Source organism: Trachemys scripta, chromosome 17 (assembly GCF_013100865.1).
Source record: "Trachemys scripta elegans isolate TJP31775 chromosome 17, CAS_Tse_1.0, whole genome shotgun sequence".
NCBI classification, from domain to species: Eukaryota; Metazoa; Chordata; order Testudines; family Emydidae; genus Trachemys; species Trachemys scripta.
In genome coordinates this window covers 8,205,020-8,222,408 of record NC_048314.1, presented here as the reverse complement: position 1 = coordinate 8,222,408, position 17,389 = coordinate 8,205,020, and the positions used below count along the sequence as shown (strand labels likewise).

The window sequence follows — 17,389 nt, the reverse complement described above, 5'->3', positions numbered from 1 at the left end:
TTCTCTAAATTCTCTTCAACATCTGCTCTTCTTTTGTCTCCTCTGCCTGCTTTTTATTATTTATATCGCCCCCCCCGCACCCTTCCCCGAAGAATCCCTCTTCCCATTCACCCCTCCCTCTTTTCCATCTTCTCTCAGATGACATCGCCGGACGTTCTCATCCCTGAACTGTTAGTCCGTGCATGTTGCGAGTTAGCGGATAGCCCCTTCAAAGGCCTCAACGTCTCCCTATAACCTCTTTGCATGCACACTGGGGAGACCTACATGGCAGCGCAGGACTTTCTCTCAAGCAGGGCAAACCATTCAGCCAAAATTGGGGAGGAAGGTTGATTTTGTGGTTAAGGCACTGGACGAGGTCTCAGGAGGGCTGGGTTCAAATCCCGACGCTGCCACTGCCTTCCTGTGTGACCTTGGGCAAAACACTTATGCTCTGTGGTGTCATTTCAGATTATAATCCTTCCTTCTGCCCTTTGTCTGTCTAGTCTACTTAGACTGTAAGCAACTCAGGACAGGGACACTCACACTATGTTGCTGTTAGCTCAATCACGGCACAATGCGTCTCCAATTTCAGCTGGAACCTCTACATGCAACTGTCATACAAATAATGACTAATATTGAAATTAATCTGTACCTGAGTCTCATAAACGGACTGGTATTTTCAAAGAGAAAAAAATCCCTCTTCCATGGTCTTGGCCATGGGCACATATTATAAACTACGCTGTGTTCATGTTTGGGATACTCCATCTTTCTGTATTTTGATGGACAGTGAACTGATTAGATTATATTCTTCTAGCTCACATTAATGAATAGCCACCATAAATCCACAAAATAAATGCCATCTCAGGAGGGAAATATTACAGACAAACATAATAATCCTGACAGATGATGGACAGAAAGAGGTGAAGATTTGGGAGTTGTTACTGAATGCAACAGTGATCATGGCATCAGCTACAATTTCACAGTATATATTTCTCTCTCCTTACAAGCCAAATTCCTCTTACATTGATACCATTTAAAGCAAGACAAAACACATTCACAGCACCAAGAATAATGGACTCAATGGCTGTAGCATTTCAGAGCAGAAGATGAAAATTGATCCATGGGGTCTCTTAAAGAAGAAAGTTCGTATTTTTCTCGGTAAATTATACTCTGTCATTCTGGAGCATAATCCTTCATCTTCCAGAGCGACCTGACATTTGTAACTGCATGTGTCATGAAACAACGGATAACTCCTTAGAGAAAACCAGAGTTATGCTTCTGCATTTGCTTCCCCTATGGAATCACAATGGGTTTCTATCAGATTTCAGAGTAAATCCTGGAATACAAAACATGCCAATTCCTTCAAATAACCAGTGCTAAATTTGATTAATAAACAAACAAACAAAAAATGAATAAAAAAAGCCTGACAATACTTACAAACTACCTTGAACACGCCCCATATAAAACATTGGCAGTCAAAACCCCAGCACAGAAGCTTCTAATGTGGTTAAATCTTTGGAAGAATGAGACGCAGAGATCATAAGCATCAACAGTTTTTAAAATAAAAAAAATACTTTGCACTTAACGTAGTGCTTTTCACCTCTAGACCTCAGATCTCTTTACAAACGCTTAAGGAGTATCATCATTCCCACATTTCAAATGGACAGACAGAAATGTAGGGGAGAGAAATGACTTGACCAAGGTCACCTGGGAAATCAGGAGAAGAGTTGGGAATAGAACCCAGGTTACCCAATCTCAAACCTTTACTTAGTCCACTACACCCTACTCTGATGCCCCTCTCTGCAAAGACTAGGCACAGTCTGACCTGGTTAGCAAATGCCGTCTGTGCAAAGTTATTAAGGAAAGCTCCATCTAGGATTCATTATGTGGGCAGCTACTCAAAACAGTTTGCAAAGGCATAAAACTTCTGCTGAGGAACTGCAGCAAAGCAGAGACACGCAGGCTGCGCTAGAAAGTGGAAAGCATCCTTGCTTTAGGAGTATGACACATTAGCAGCCCAAAGGAAGATCAATTGCTTTTTCTTTGCACAGACAGAGAGACGGCAATAGAATATGCTAGGAGTGTCCTTTCCCAACATTAAGCATAAGCACCGCTGCATTAACCTTGCCCGGGTTAAGAGCTGCATCCCCTTGGCTCCCGCACCAACATGGCTGTTGACCACAAACCTCATGCTATCTCCATCTGCCTGTGCTGTACTGCCTTCTAAAGGCAACTAATGCTGCCAGGGCGGAGCAGATGAACATTGACGCTGCAAGCACAGCCTCGCTTTCCCCAGCTCTCCGTCCAGCAGTGAATCATGATCTCAGAAGCCAAGTGTCAGACCCTGTGCAGAGCTAAATGGGATCAAAATGTTAAAGCGATCGCTTGGCTTTTCCAAAGCACAGAAAAAGCCAGACAGGGCCATTTTCAAGAGATCAGAAATATACAAATCTAGAACCAGAGAGACTTGTGCATGCAAATAAATAGAAATCTGAGAGTTTGTGAAGGCCAGGAAGGAGGAGAAGGGACAACCAGGGCACTCTGGAAACAAAGACAAACTGAACATGTAAGACAGGGAGCAAACCAGGCTTCCATTCAAGACAGGTTGAATACCTTTATTGCCATGTTGCCCTGGCTATCACTTTTCCACAGCCCTGTGGCAATGGGACATTCTACTGAGCTCGGAAGAGGGAGAGGAATTCTCATTATTGCAGCCCAATCATGACTCCTGGGTTCTAATTCCTGACTCACCCTAGGGCTTTGGCCATATCATTCTGCCTCAGTTTCCCTCCTTATTTCTACTACAGTGGCACCTAGAGCCCCCAGACAAGACTGGGCCCCCACTGTGCAGGGCGCTGTACATAAGAAGAGATTGTCTGTTGTATAAGTGTTTGGGGGGCAGAGACTAAGGGTGGGAGCAGGAACAGAGGCACAGAAAGGAGGCCCCTAACTTTGTTGCTCAGTAGTTGTGCAACCTTTGGGCCCAACACCCAGACCTTAATTTTAGGGACTTTAAGGAGAAGTCTGTCCAATTTACCCCAAGCAGACTTTGACTCCCCCAAAAGGCGAAGTGTCAGAGACTGCATGAAGTCCACCAGGGACTTAGCTGTTGCTGTAGACTTAATGTGGAAGGTGCTAAGATATGTGGCAATGGGCGTCAGTATAAAGTTTTAAGAGAGGAGAGAGGATGTGATTAATATAAGCTTAAGAGCCTTAACTAACTCTGGGTTTCTTGTGTCTGTAATGTTTGTACTATTTAAAAACAGAAATCAACAACCATAATTCCATGTGAAAGCCCCCCCACTCCCTATTTAATATCAGTGCTATTCTGTGCTTCCCTTGCCTGGCACCAATCCACCACCCAGTCTTTGGCATCACAGACGAAAGAGATCTCGATTCATTTCTCACTCAACGCCGACTCAGGGGAGCCCATCGCCCTCTGCCTTGCTGAGCTGCCTGTGACAAACCAGTCAGGGATGAATGTCACCCCGCTCAATATTAAATACAGAGGAAGCCACAGGATTTCTCATCAGAACTCCTTCCTCAAGGCAATGCCCTCTCTCTTCCTTGGCGGTTCCCTTCTATGCTGCCATATCCATCCACCTCTTTGGGCCCTGTTCTTATGGGGTAGGGTCCTCGATGTTGGGGGTGTGATTCCCAGTTCACGTCAAGCTCGTGTGCTACAAATAGTAACGTAGGGACAGTAGCACACTCCCGTTTGTAGCGCGCGAGCTCCTTGAGAGCTGCCCCGGGTTCGTGAGTTGGAAATCGCACCCCTCGCTCCAAGTGCAGACGCCACCTCGGGCTTTCTTTGTGGACTTGGTGCAGCCGGGACTTGTCCTCAGTGGCGCTGCTCCGCTTCCAGACAGCGCGATCTCCTCCCTAGCCGCCCACGCTCAGCCTGGCTTCCTGAGGCAGCACAGCGTGCAAGTCCGAATTCAAGCCAATCGAGCATCAACCCACCGGCTCTCATGCCTGTTGTGCCTCCCGCCCCCTCCCCACTTTCAGAACCAACGAGCACCCCTGCTTTCCTCCACTGTGCTATTGCTGGGGTCGGCAGCACTTTAACCCAAGCCCTCTGCTGGGTCTCTGCCAACTCTACAAGCAGAGTTAGGCAGCAAGAGCCAGCACAGGACACTGGGACAGACGACTCCGCTGGAGACACCAATGGTCCAACTCCTCTCCCGGTGGCAAAACTCCCCAGTGCCTGGCTCGAGGGACAAGCACCCAAACCCAAGCGATAGGAGGCTGGCCTCCTTCCAGCAGCCGAAACCCTCCAACTCCTCTGCACTGACGAGACCTGACCCAGCCTTTCTAGCTGATAACACCCTGCCACGCTGGAGCTTCCCTCACCTGCCCGTCTCTGTGTGACTGCAGCAGGGATGAGCTGGGCTCCTCTTCCTCGTCACAGCCTCTGTGGATTCATCTCCCCCTGTGCATACACTCGCCCTCAACACCCACTGCACCTGGGAAGCCCGGCCCTATCCTGAATAGCACTCAGCTTCCCTCGCCTCCTCCAGGGTCTTCTCCCATCTCCAGTCCCACCAACTGGGTTCCCTGCCGCCTGGAAATTGTGCACTGAAAAGACAGGACCTAACACAATCCACACTGTGCACTGGATTAGTAGCTTTGCTTAGTGTCACCCTCTTCTCACATCACATCATGTCACATCTATTGCAGACTGTGAAGCCCTCAGGCCAGGCGCCCTGTCTTTGGCCTTTCTGCAAGGCACCAGGCACAGCTGTGCAATCACTAAAGCAAGGAAGGAGAATCTGAAGCACTGAGCCAGGCTAAGCAGAGCAGAGCCCACTGGGTAAGGCCAGAACTTACAGCAAGAATCAAGACACCTGGTCCAGTAGAGGGACATATTTGGAGCAGCAGAATTTATTGCCACGTTCACAGGGGCCTGTGCATTGTGTGGGGCCCTAGGCAATGGCACCGACCTAAAACCAGCTTGGGAGAAAAATATTTTCCAGATTTAATGCCTTCTGGGACATAGTTAAACACTTGAAAAATCCATCACTTCTTTGCTTTAGTCCCTGGGGCATTTTCACAACCTTTCGATGGGGCTTGTGCACCTAAAACCCCCTAGATGGGCTGGGCGGCTCAGAACCCCAGTGAGAAATGGGATCGACACAGGCCAATTGCCAGGCCTCCGATTTACAAAAGGAAACACCTGAAATTACTTGAAGCAACTCCGAGTCCCTGGATCATAGTTACAAGCCAGGTTACGTTTTTCCATTCAGGATCTGCCTCATGGCAGATGTTAAGACAAAATTAACTGGTCACACATATGCGCTGTACTATGGGGAGTAGGGCTAAAATCACTGACCCACAACTCGACTCCCACTTCAGACAAGTGGATGAAACACACCAGAGCAGGCCCGTGTGCAGAGGGCTCTAGAACAAGGAGTATGACCTACAAGGGACATTTAGAGCTGGTCGAAATATTTTGGTTGAAACATCTTTTCAGCAGTCAATTTTTCAGTTTTGTTTAGCCATAAAAGAACAGTTCTACCAAAAAAAAAAAAAAAAATCGAACTAAACACCAATTTTCCCCCTCCTGAAATATTTGGCAGGAAATGTACAGCTTTCTTCTACTAGCTTTAATCACTTTGGCTTCTGCCAGGCTAGGCCATGTCCACCGAGTACATGGAGCTGACATTTTGTTGCATGCTCTGCTCATGTGATTCTCCCTGTCCTGATGGCAAGACAGCAGGATTGTCAAAAGTCGTAAAAACTTTGTGACTCTTGGAGTCTTCTTGGCATCTGTTCTATTCTCTAGTGTAGTCCTGCAGGCAAAAACAGCAGCAGCAAGAAAGTGGCTGGGGGGGGGGGGGGGGGGAACCTAATGGACCTAAATTTAAATGTCAAGTGACCCAATACCCTGCTGATAAAACACATTTTGTCTGAGGATGGGAGATGGAGCGGAATTGATCTTGTGACTGGGACAGAATTCTCTTAGGGCTGATTATTTTACATACAGTTAGTTGTTGCCATTAGAAAGTCACCCACGGCAGTTATAGGGAAATCACTGTGGTATTTGCTGTACCACTGTGTGGGAACTGTGGGTAAAGGATGACCATTTAATGACAATGACTGGAGAGCCTGAGCACACGTACAACCACGTAAAACCGGCCGCTGGTAGAGAACTTGATACATGCAGATTATTAAAGGGAAAAGCAAGTAACTCAGAATTCTAGTCCTGGAAGTTTGTTTAAGCAGAGATGGTCCAGATGGCTTTCATTGGATGGTGGACAAACATCCATTCAGCCAGCCAGCTAAGATCATGTTCATAGCCATTATCAGAGGCTAAGGCCTTCAGAAATGAAGGGTTAATGCAGTCTGTGATGGACGTGGAACTGCGCTGTAGTAATGTAAGAATACTGTATGTTGACCTGGTTATTGGGATGGTCGCTGTATGCGATATTGGGTTAAATCAACAGCGCTGTTAGGAAAGAAAGTGGAAGGTGAAAACAGTGACTCTGGATAAGAGAGAGAGACACCCACACACACACACACCCCACTTGGGGGTTACAGGACAATGGGAGAGTCACTGACTTTGAGGAGACTGGCGCCACCTTCCGCTGAGTCCACCAAGCTGGTTTTGGACAGCAAGGCTAAAAAGCCTGGGAACAGAGAGAACAAAGAGCTCTGGCTGGATAAAAAAGGGACCATCTAGGGAGAGACAGTTGTTGGGGACCTGTTCAGGGGAACAGACTGACACCCACTGGGGTGTCAGGAGACAGGTCTGCCCGGTCCATCATCACCGGGTGGCAGGACTTTAAGCAAGACAGACGTGCACATAGACTGGTCATTGCATTAAAATCCCTTTTGTCTCATGTCTTCATTGCTACTGTGAAGATTAAACAAGCTTGGTTTATGAAGGCCGGCTGGCCACTGTATTCACCTCCGGTCACACACTACCAAAGGGTAGCACAGTTGTCACACACAGGGATGTAGCCAAGGGCCCAGTCTAAGATTGGGAGAATCAACTGATTCCACCCCAGGAAAGGTAAAGGCCCAAGGCCTGGTACCTGAGGTACACTCGGAGAGGGGATGGAGATGCAGCTAGCCCTGGACCCATGGCATAGTCTTTCCCCACCCGCGAGGCAGACAGGTTAGTCCAACAAGGGATCTCTGGGCGGCACAGGCGAGGGAGATGAACAGCAGGTGTAGGGAAAACAGCAGCGTGCCAGGTCCTCAGCAAACATGCTGCATATTAAGCACCATGACTCTTCAAAACCTCCCTCCTTCACACAACCCTTCCCTCCCCAGGCCTGCACCAGCATCTTGGCTATTGGCTCAGGCAGCTGCCCATTGACCCAGGCTTCCTGTCTCTGCTCCCGCAGCACTAACCTCAGCCTGGTTCCACAGAGCCAGTGATGGATGCCCCCTGCCCACCCCCACAACACGTACTGTTGTTTGGGGGGTGGGAGAGGGAAGGAAAGCAACAAAGAAAAGGGGGAGAGCTGAAGACAAATAAAATATAGAAGGTCGGGCAAGACATACATAGAAGGAAGGATGGTTTAGTGAATAGGGAACCTGATTGGGCCTCTGGATACCTGGATTCTATTCCTGGTTTGGCCACTGACCCACTGTGAAGTCCTGGGTGAGTGATTTTGCCTCTCTGTGCTGCTGTTTTACCTCCTGCCCTGCTCTTTGGGGCAGAGACTGTCTTTCACCATGTATTTGGACAGCACCTAGCACACTGGGGACCTTGGGTGGGATTTCAAGGTGCTATTGCTATACAAACAAACAAACATGGAAAAACAAGAGAAGAAAAAATGGGAGGAGAAAGAGAGGAAATGGAGAGAGCGAGGGCAGCAATTGTTCTGGGACATGGTGCAAGGGCACAAGAGAGCTGGGTCACATGCATCCACCAATCTGTGGTGCATTGAGGACTGTGTTGGAATTGCAAACTATCATTTTAAGACTGCAGGTGTGTGTGTGTGGGGGGGGGACATCCTGCTTGCAGGCAAGGGGCTCCATAGGGAAGCGTCCCATGATGAGTCAGTCTGGACAGAGCCAGTCTAGAGCAAGGTGGGGGGAGTTGTCTCTCGCTGTCTTAGGGAGCAGTCTGCTTTCTCTCTCTCTGTTTTGGGGTTCTTGTGTGTTATCGGTTTGAATTCTCAGAAATAAAGTTGTGTTATGTTGCAATCTTCCAGCCAGAGTAGTTTAATCTAAGTTCTCTCTCTGTGTCTATGCTGTGAACATAACACAATCCATCACCAACTGGGGACTCTAGCAAAAGTAAGAAGCTGGAAGTCACCGGGGGGGAACTTCTAACCCTCAGGATGCTTTAGCTCAAAAGTGCCTGTATTCCTAGAACCCTCAAATGATGCTTTGGTTGACGTGAGAATTACAAACAGGAGGACTTTTCTGAAGTTTGCCAATGCTGTAGAAGGCACCAAGGCTTTCAAGCCTTCCTGGGCAGCAGGGAAGCAGCAGCTGCTCTTGCAAGTATCATTGCAAACCCTCAAAATTTCAGAAAGCATTTGCCTTTCTTTCCGCCAATGAGCTGGATTTTACTTCTGTCTGCCCAGGACTGTATATGCATCATCCCCTCCACAGTCATTCAGCTAGAAAAGGGGGGGGGGGGGGGACGACAGTGACGCCACTTTAAGGGTTAACAGTTTAATATTTTACAGTAGACTACCCGTAGTTGTGGGGGCAGGGCTGAAAGGGAGGGAAGGACGAGGTGTACCTGGGTTATTGCCGAATGCTCAATTCGGCATTAATGGCTGCCTCCTGCGGTTACTGATGGGGACAGGGAGCAATGACAGCTCAGCATGGCTGCCAGAGGGGTGGAAGTCTCCTGACCTCACCAGCTGTCAGGCATGGAGAAGAGCCTCCAATATCTGAGCCTCTTCTTCAGACACCTCCCCGCCTTCCCCCAAATCCATGTGCCGTTGCAGTCACGGTCGCTCGTAACTTCTGACTGCTTCAGTTACGGTAAATGAGGATTCCCCGCTGTATACAGAACTGTTCCCTCAAACACAACCCCTCACACCTCACTTCACTTACAGGCAAACCTGGTGGTCCTTGCGGCCCCCGGGGTCCTGGCTTCACTCGAACCTGTTGACCGTCTGCTGCTGTCCACAAGACACCGGCCTGACCATGGTCCTCACTCCCCTTTGCTTCACTGCCTGTCTTCCCTTGATGCACGACCCCTTTGTTGTGCTCTGTGGGGACCACCTCAGTATCCAGTGATATCTGCATTGGTTTCACAGCATCCTCGGGGCTTAGGGAAGCTTTAGAAGGGCTCTCTAGGGTTCCTTCACCCACAGGTGCCTCCGCCTTCCTATGGGAGTCAGAAGAGGGGGCCCTGGCTATGTTTCCTGCAGAGACCGCTGTCTGGCTGACCTCTGCAGAGACTTTGGAGAAGATGGAAGGGTTGTCTAGGTCTATGATGGCATCAATCGGTTTGCTGCGTGAGAACCAGGTCCGAGAGCCCGTGTCTCCCTTCAGCTTTTCCATAGTGATGTTCTCATCCTGGGGTTTCGAAACGTGGTCTTTCTTGGAAGCCGGTCTGTTGACTTTGGTGGAGGTTCGCGAAAGGATAATGTTGTCATCAGCCACCTGAACATCTCGACGCCCAGAAGCAGGAACTGAGGTAACCGTGGTAATGGAATCACTGGCATTTCCGGTGACCTCCAACTCGCTTCTGCCAACCCCGGGCCTGCCAGGTCCTGTGATTTTATTGTAGGTGGCGTTCAAAAGCTCAAAGCCTTCCTCTTCAATAGAAAGGTGTTCCTCCTCTTCCTCCTCCTCAGCAGAGAGCCTTTTAGTAGAAGGGGCTGAAGTGAGGGCACTTCCATTGGGCCTGGGCCTAAGGTTCTCTTGGGAATTCTCCCACACCAGGGGTGGCCGCACGGCCAAATCTGAAGTAGTAAATTTTGAGCCCTGAAAGGGAGGAAGAAGAAAGGACATTTTTAATCATTTTAACCTGACAAGACATTCTCTCTTCGCATTCCAGGCCTTTGGAAAACACCTGCTGTTGGCCATGCTGGTCCAGAAACAACCCATGTTTATTAGCTTTTAGGTCCAACCTTTTCTCCCTCACCCATGAGCAAAGGGGCATTGGGTAGGGCTGGGTAACAGCGGCATAGAGCAAGTAATTCATTTATTTTTGATTATACAGAGTTGCTGGGTTGTTTGGTTTGATCTGGTGTAGTGGGAAGACTAGTTTATCCCTAATTTCAGGGCAAAATGGAACTTCTCAGCTAAGGAGCCAAAACCCAGAGCTCCTTAATTCACGAGCATCATTTTAGAAGATTGCTAAAGGCACCCAGAGCATTGGCCAAGTGAAATTCTAGGCCACGGACAAAACTTTAACATGTAGCCGCTTCTCTCAACCTCGAACTAAAGGGTAAAACAAAATTAAACACCTGTTTTTGTGGAGGGGCACCAGGGGCCAGAGTTATGAGGATGGAAATCCAACTCTGGTGCAAGCGGATTTAACTGAAGTCCACGGAATTACACGAGGCACAAATCCATAAACCCAAAGTCTTTGAGATACAACTTTCAAAGCACTTAAAGTCTCCTTGTGGTCTCAGTGCAGTCACACACTCAGGCATGTCTCAATTAAGGGCAACTGCTAAGCTCCCAGCCCTTACTCTGAAACTTCCTCTTCCATTTAACAGCAGCTGGAATAACACTCTAGGCAGCAAACCTCCTTGAGGGTCCAGCAGGGAAGGGGGTTGGGAGGCAGGGAGAAGGAAAGATAAGAGGAAGTGCAGTCTCTGGGACATCTGTGGCAAATTAATGAATTAAACATGGTGACTGGCAAGGGTTTCATTCTGGGCTAGCCCATCATAGTAAACTGCCCCCTTAGGGATGGTGAAAGCAGCAATTGTTCTTGCAGCTTCCTAGCACAAGAGAGATGGAGTCCCGGTACCTCACCCTTTCCCATACAGTGACAGGGGAGTGGGAAGAGGGGAGGGGGAAATCATGACATTAAAAAAGTTCCAAACTCAAAAAGAAAATAACCTCCCTAAACAAGTAAGATGTTCTACCCAAAGTGGTTTCGCTGCATTAGAACATACGTTAAACTTCATCTTCAGTAACTCCAGCGTAGGTTAACAGTGAGGTCTGAATCCAGAATTTGTTGTCTGTTGTCTCAGACTGTAAGCCCTTTTTGTTCTGTGTCTGTAGAGTGCCTAGCACAACTGAGTCCTGGTCCATGACTAGGCGCTACCACAATACAAATAATAAATCACAATCAGAATCCTCTTAAAGCAGTCACTAGAGGGAGACCACACCCCACACTTGCGTTTCCCTTTTAAATCTCCCACAACTGCAGCTCCATTGGTGATAGCAACAGCAGGAATGCTAGTGTAGACAGAGTTATTAGCCTTGTTACCAGGGTTATGCTGTTGCTAAAATGGGGACAGACCAGGAAGGAACACTCGTACGTGAGATCCTCTCTAGCCCATCCACATCTGCCAGGATCTTGCTTTGAGCAGAACTGGATAGCAACATCATTTAGCCCAACTGTTTGTTAGGCACCAGGTCTTGGTTAACAGACCCGCTGTTGCTTATTTAGAAATGCTGAATTAATCGGTCACAAACAGCTAGTGCACCACGAGGCAAAATCAAGAGAGGAAACATAACTAAACTTCCAGAACATGTGGTGCCTCATTTAACATGACAGGAGGGCGGGAAGAGGTGGAAACCAAGAGGAAGGAAAACAGACCTCACTCCGTTACCCTGCCCACAGTTCTGTTTCTGTAACAGTGTTAGAAGAGGCCTGGATTCACAAGGAAGCAGGGCCAGGCGGGTGGGTGTCCATCAAAGCCATGATCCTGCTGATAAGTTAACACAACACAACCATCCCCTTTTAAGTTCACCTATTAGAATCAATGAGATGCTGTCTTGATTACAGAGAAACCTGAACAAGATACAGCTCTTATCAAGCAACTTCTTATCTTGTGCCCTAAGGTATTGCCAACATCCTAGGTAGAGCTGGGCAGGAAAGTTTCCCCGTCCCATGAACATTTTTGAGATTTTGACATTTTGGCCCTTCCCAAATCAGGACAAAGTGAAAAATCTCAAAAATGTTCATGATCCAGAAAGGAGGAGGGGGAGAATTCAGTTCCAGTTAATGGAAACATTTTGTTTTGACTGTGTCCATTTAAAAATCTGTTTTTACTCTAATTAACTTACATTTCAAAACAAAAAGTGGTTTCAAACTGGAAAACCAAAACCATTTTCATTTCCAATAGGTCAAAAGAAACACTGACCATTTCAAAACGTTTTCAAAAATATTTCAAGTTGAGAACTCCATCAAAAGAGACCCTTTTCCCACAGAAAATTCTGATATTGCTGGATCAGCATTTTTCAATGAAAAACGCTGTGTCAAAATATTGCTGACCAGCAACGATCCAGGTATGATTCTCTCCTCATGCAAGTTTTACCCTGGTGTAATTCCAGTGACTTCAGAGGAGTGGCTCCCAATTTACACTGGAGTAAGAGGAGAATCAGAATGTGTCGTATCATTCTGCATAAGCCATCCATTTTTGTGGGTCCTTTGGGTGCCGCTTAAGGCAAGTTGCCCTGTACTTAACAGGTATCCATACTCACTGCAGGAGTTTGTTTCAATCAGGCTGAGCGCTCACAACAAGTATTTTAATACTCAATGCCACAGATGTAAGCCCTGGTTACTTACCAATGGAACTAACAGCGAGCTTGCCGTCAGGATAAATGTGTTTTTCAGGAAGTCTCCCACCACAGCACTACTGTATTTGCAGAGCAGTGTCCGTAGTGGAAGCACTAGTACAAGTAGAGCTCTGGCAATGACAAGCATTTTTTCCTCTCTGTTAACTAGTCCTGCTTTGAGCCAGGCTAGACACGGTGGTAAAAACGCGGATGGCTCTGCCTATACTATCACTCCTGCTATTGCTGTCCCCAGTGAAGCTACTAGGAGATTTCCCCAAAAGACTAGTGTATTCAAAGCATTTTTGGCCAACAACTCCAATGTTCGTTTCCTCAAGCACTAAATGAAGCCACAAAATGAAACCCTGGATGACATGCTTGATTGATGTCTACACACAATGTGTGCGTATTTGTAAAAATAGGGACATTTCTCTGTCAGTAATTTCTTCCAATACTGCTCCTTGGAACAGAGAGTTGGTTGGGCTTCTAGATGACTAAATATAGATACACACAACTTATTTAAAGGAAACTGAACTGAAACTTGGGGCCAAATAGTAAATCCTTCCGCTCTGTGGCAGTGCAAGTGCTGCTCCGTGGCACTGTACTGCAGTCATCAGGGCACTGATCTAGCTGAGTGGGTTTCAACCTGTGGGCCGTGGACTCCTGGGGGCCTGCAGACTATGTGTAAGATTTCCAGAGGGGTCTGGCACCTCCCTTCAAAAATGTTTAGGGGTCTGCAAATGAAAAAAAGGTTGAAAACCTCTGATCTAGCTGAAATAAGTGTAAACTCCATACAGTTAGATACGGCATTTCCACAATTAAAATGAAGGAAAGTCAATAACACATTGTTGTCTGATGCACAGAGTCCACAGTAATCCACTTCCTCGAGTGTCTCTCACACAAGATTCAGTCTCCTGGCAAGCCTGATTAACAGAGAAACAAACAGCCACCTCGAGCAGAAATAAAGAAGAAAAAAATCACTTCAAAATGAATTATTTGAGTTCAGAATAAAAACAAACACAACTGGAGTCCCAGGATTGAGAGGCAGCATCATCAAATCAGCAGCTCTCTAGGGTGACCAGAGAGCAAGTGTGAAAAATGGGGATGGGGCGTAGGGGGTAATAGGCACCTATATAAGAAAAAGCCCCAAATATCGGGACTGTCCCTATAAAATCGGGACATCTGGTCACCCTGGCATAGCCACAGAGGTCAGTCACACTGCAGAAAGGAAGTCAGGTTAAAAACAGGACCTGGCCATGCCCCGTTCACTACCTGAAGGAAGATCTACGGAAGACAGAACCAGATCAGCAGAACGACACACAGTTGCTTGCCTGAAAAGATTTATAGACATGATATAAATATACAGCAAAATGTCCCTGCACTCTACGTGCTGTTTAACCCCAACCAACTTATTATCCTCTTTGGGGACATTCTGAAACAATTTAACGGGGGCATTTACTTATCTTCAAAGGAGCTGATATAGGCACTCTCTAAGGGGGTAAAATAAGTTTGTCTTCTGGAGAGAGAGACACACACACATACACATCAATAACTGAAGGGATGCAGATATGGGGAAAAGAACACAAACCAAAAACCTTTACTACTTGCAATCAAACTGGACTGAACCTCCAGGACAAATAATTTCATGTTACAATACATGAGACTTGCAGCTGGGTCCTCCATGGCTGGGTGCCCCTGGGGGAGATTAACACCAACTCCAAACAATTCACAGAATCATAGAATATCAGGGTTGGAAGAGACCTCAGGAGGTCATCCAGTCCAACCCCCTGCTCAAAATTCCCCTACCTTAGGAAAGCCTATGGCAGCCCGAGCTGCTTGCAAATCCAGCAGCAAACAACTCAGCACAAGGATCTTCATCATGTCCCGCAGGGCAAAACCAAGCATGGGGAATGGAAAGGTTAGACTGTGCAGTTGGCATAAGGGATGCTACATAGCCCCACCCACTTCACTACCACAGAGCTAGTCCCGACAAGTGCCCTCATTTTTCTCAATGGAAGCACAGACTGCAAGTATGGCTGGGCTCCAAAGCACACCACAGATTTTGGGTTCTTATTTAAAAAAAAAGAAAGAAAGAAAGAAAGAAAAAGAGCCATTGCCAATTTGTACTTAAATATCAGGAGTGGGTAAGGAAATTTTATCCCGTTGGCACTGGAGTGAGCTGTCTCTCTCTGCTCCTGGCTATGTGAATATATTATAAAACTCCAGGAGCCAGGGTGTGGTCAGATTTGACTGGAGAAAGGCTTTAGTTTAACAGAGCCCAGGGCAATGGTGTCCAACTACAGTGTCCATTTTCCCTCGCAAACCAGAAATAACCCGCAGCAGCGAGCCACAGAGTCCAGATCAACTGACTTGGGCTTGCACTCCAGGGCTAACACTAGCAGTGTAGACATCCCTGCTCAGGCTCTAGTCTAGAGGGTGCAACTCTGAGCCTGGACAGGACCATCTCCACGGCTATTTTTTAGCCCTGTAGTCCATGTCAGTTGACCCAGGTCTCTGAGACTTGCTGCCATGGGTTTTCTTTTGCAGTGTAGACATACCCTAAGTCTCAAGGACACACTGGAAGTCTGGGACAGAGCAGGGAATTAAACCCACATCTCCAAAGCCCCTGGCTAGCAGTTTAACCACTGGAGCATCCTTAATGGAGTTATCCATGGCAGTGGAAGAGAACATGTCCCACAAGCCCTTTCTGTAGCAGAACATGCCTTTGACTGGCAATCTCCTATGGGCCAGACAAAGAAAGCCCAGTAGAGGTCATCTGCATGGGAGGAAGCAGCACGGGCTTGTGAAGGTGAGCAGTGTGGAGGTGAACAGCTCTCCGTTCCCACCCCTCCCCAGATTGGGATGCCTATGAGCGCAGACTTGTTGCGACTCTGAATTCATGAACAGGCCTCCCTGACGGCTGACGTTCTGTCTCTTAACTCCCACCGCAAACCAGAAGCCAGTGGATGCTTCTGTGGGACAAAGGGTTAGACATCAAAAAACAGAGGGAGGAGGGGAAAATAAGTAAGAAAAAATGGTGGTCTGGGGAGAAAATAAGCAATACTCTTGATAAGAGCAAATGGAGACTTTTCTTGCAGAGAGGTCCTGGTTTGTGGGTCAGAACTTCGTGGGTTCAGGTCCCAGTGAGGGACAGATTCCTCGTCACATTTATTCGATATGCTTACAACCCTTTGAATAAAGGTGAACGACAGTGTCTGTTCTACTTGTGGCTTAATGCAAACCCCAGAGGTGCCAGCTGTGGGTTACCCTGTGGGCAGTGAAATGCCTGAACTTGCTGAGCAGTGGTTGCGTTTGCAAAGCATGATCTGAAACACCTTGAGAGGCCTGGAACAGAAATGGCACCAGGAAGATGCCAAGAAATGTGCACAGGGCCAGTGCACCTTTCTTGCTTCCACCTTGCTCCCCGCCCCCCCCCCCCCCCCAGGCGCCCCCCCCCCCCCCCCCCCCAGCCCCCCCCCCCCCCCGGGAGCCGCATGGCAGCTCCCCACCCCAGCTCACCTCTGCTCCGCCTCCTCCCTGAGAACGCCGCCCCTCCTCTAATTCTCCTCCCGTCCCAGGCTTGCAGCGCCAAACAGCTGATTGGCGCTGCAAGCCTGGGAGGTGGGAGAAGTGCGGGGGAAGGGGCGTAGGAACGCTGTAAAAAAAAAAATTGGGGGCACCGCTTTTTGGCGCCCCCAAATCTTGGCGCCGTAGGCAACCGCCTAGTTTGCCTTAATGGTAGCACCGGCCTTGAATGTGCAGCACCTTTGAACAAGAGCACTCTGCAAAAGGCAGGCTTAAATCCAGCCTCTGGCCAGGGTCCTATGTCCGTCCGCTGCCCAGCAGGGACTCACAGCTAGGAGCCCCTTGGCTGGGGCACTCCCAGCAGCAGGGGGAGATCGGACCCACCTCCACAAGTCTCCTCTAGCGGCAGGAACCTCTGAGGTTGGAGCTTCCTGCAGCAGGAGGAGGCACGTGGAGGTCGATCTGATCTCCCCCGTGACAGCGAGAGTGGCTGTGCAGGGGAAGGACAAGTCCTGTCCCTCCCCAGCCCAGGGGGGACTTGCAGCTAGGAACCCCCTGGCTAGGATACTCCCAGCAGCAGGGGGGGGATCAGATTTCATGGAGAAGGGCTTATTTCATGGTCCGTGACACATTTTTCACAGGCATGAAATTGGTACGGCCCTACTCATGATACTTTGAAACAGAAAAAGAAAGGTCTCTCTTCCTGAAGCACTGCCATCCGAACACACTCTGTTGCCAGCACCACTGTTATAGATCACGACAGAGCATCCATCAAAGCATTTCAAAGCTGATTTTTGTACCCAATTAAGGTGGAGCAGACGATCAAATGAAAGAAATAAGCTGCATCTGGTTAAAAACAAGGAACTGGAGAAGGAACACAGTTCTGCAGAGAAATCCCACCGTGAGTCCATGCGCAAAGGGACCAGGTGCTCATTACACTCCCAAAGTGGGGCGGGTGGAGGGGGTGTTCTATAACATATTAATCCTGAAAAGGCCAAGGGGCTTAACAGAAGAACAGGATAGCCAAGAAATGGTTTTCCCATCCTGCAAAAATATTCATACTATTGAAATTTTTCCTGCCCTGAACTGGGACAAAAAAAAAAAAAAAAATCAACATTTCAAAAAGTTTTCCTGAATCCAAAATCTGAAAAAGTTTCTGGGTTCAGGTTAACCAAAACGTTAGGTTTTGATAATTTTAAAAAAATTTATTTTTGATTGCTTTTAAAAT

At 47.9% G+C, this 17,389-nt stretch overlaps 1 protein-coding gene across 3 annotated transcripts in view; it reads right to left on the bottom strand.

The window, feature by feature from the left end:
• COL27A1 (collagen type XXVII alpha 1 chain) overlaps window positions 1-17,389 on the bottom strand; it is a 255,228-nt gene that overhangs the window by 118,558 nt on the left and 119,281 nt on the right. For all 3 annotated transcript variants that reach the window (XM_034793733.1, XM_034793734.1, XM_034793735.1), the window contains one exon: window positions 9,007-9,885. In XM_034793733.1, coding sequence (XP_034649624.1) covers window positions 9,007-9,885 — 879 coding nt within the window. The remainder of the gene's footprint in view (window positions 1-9,006; window positions 9,886-17,389) is intronic.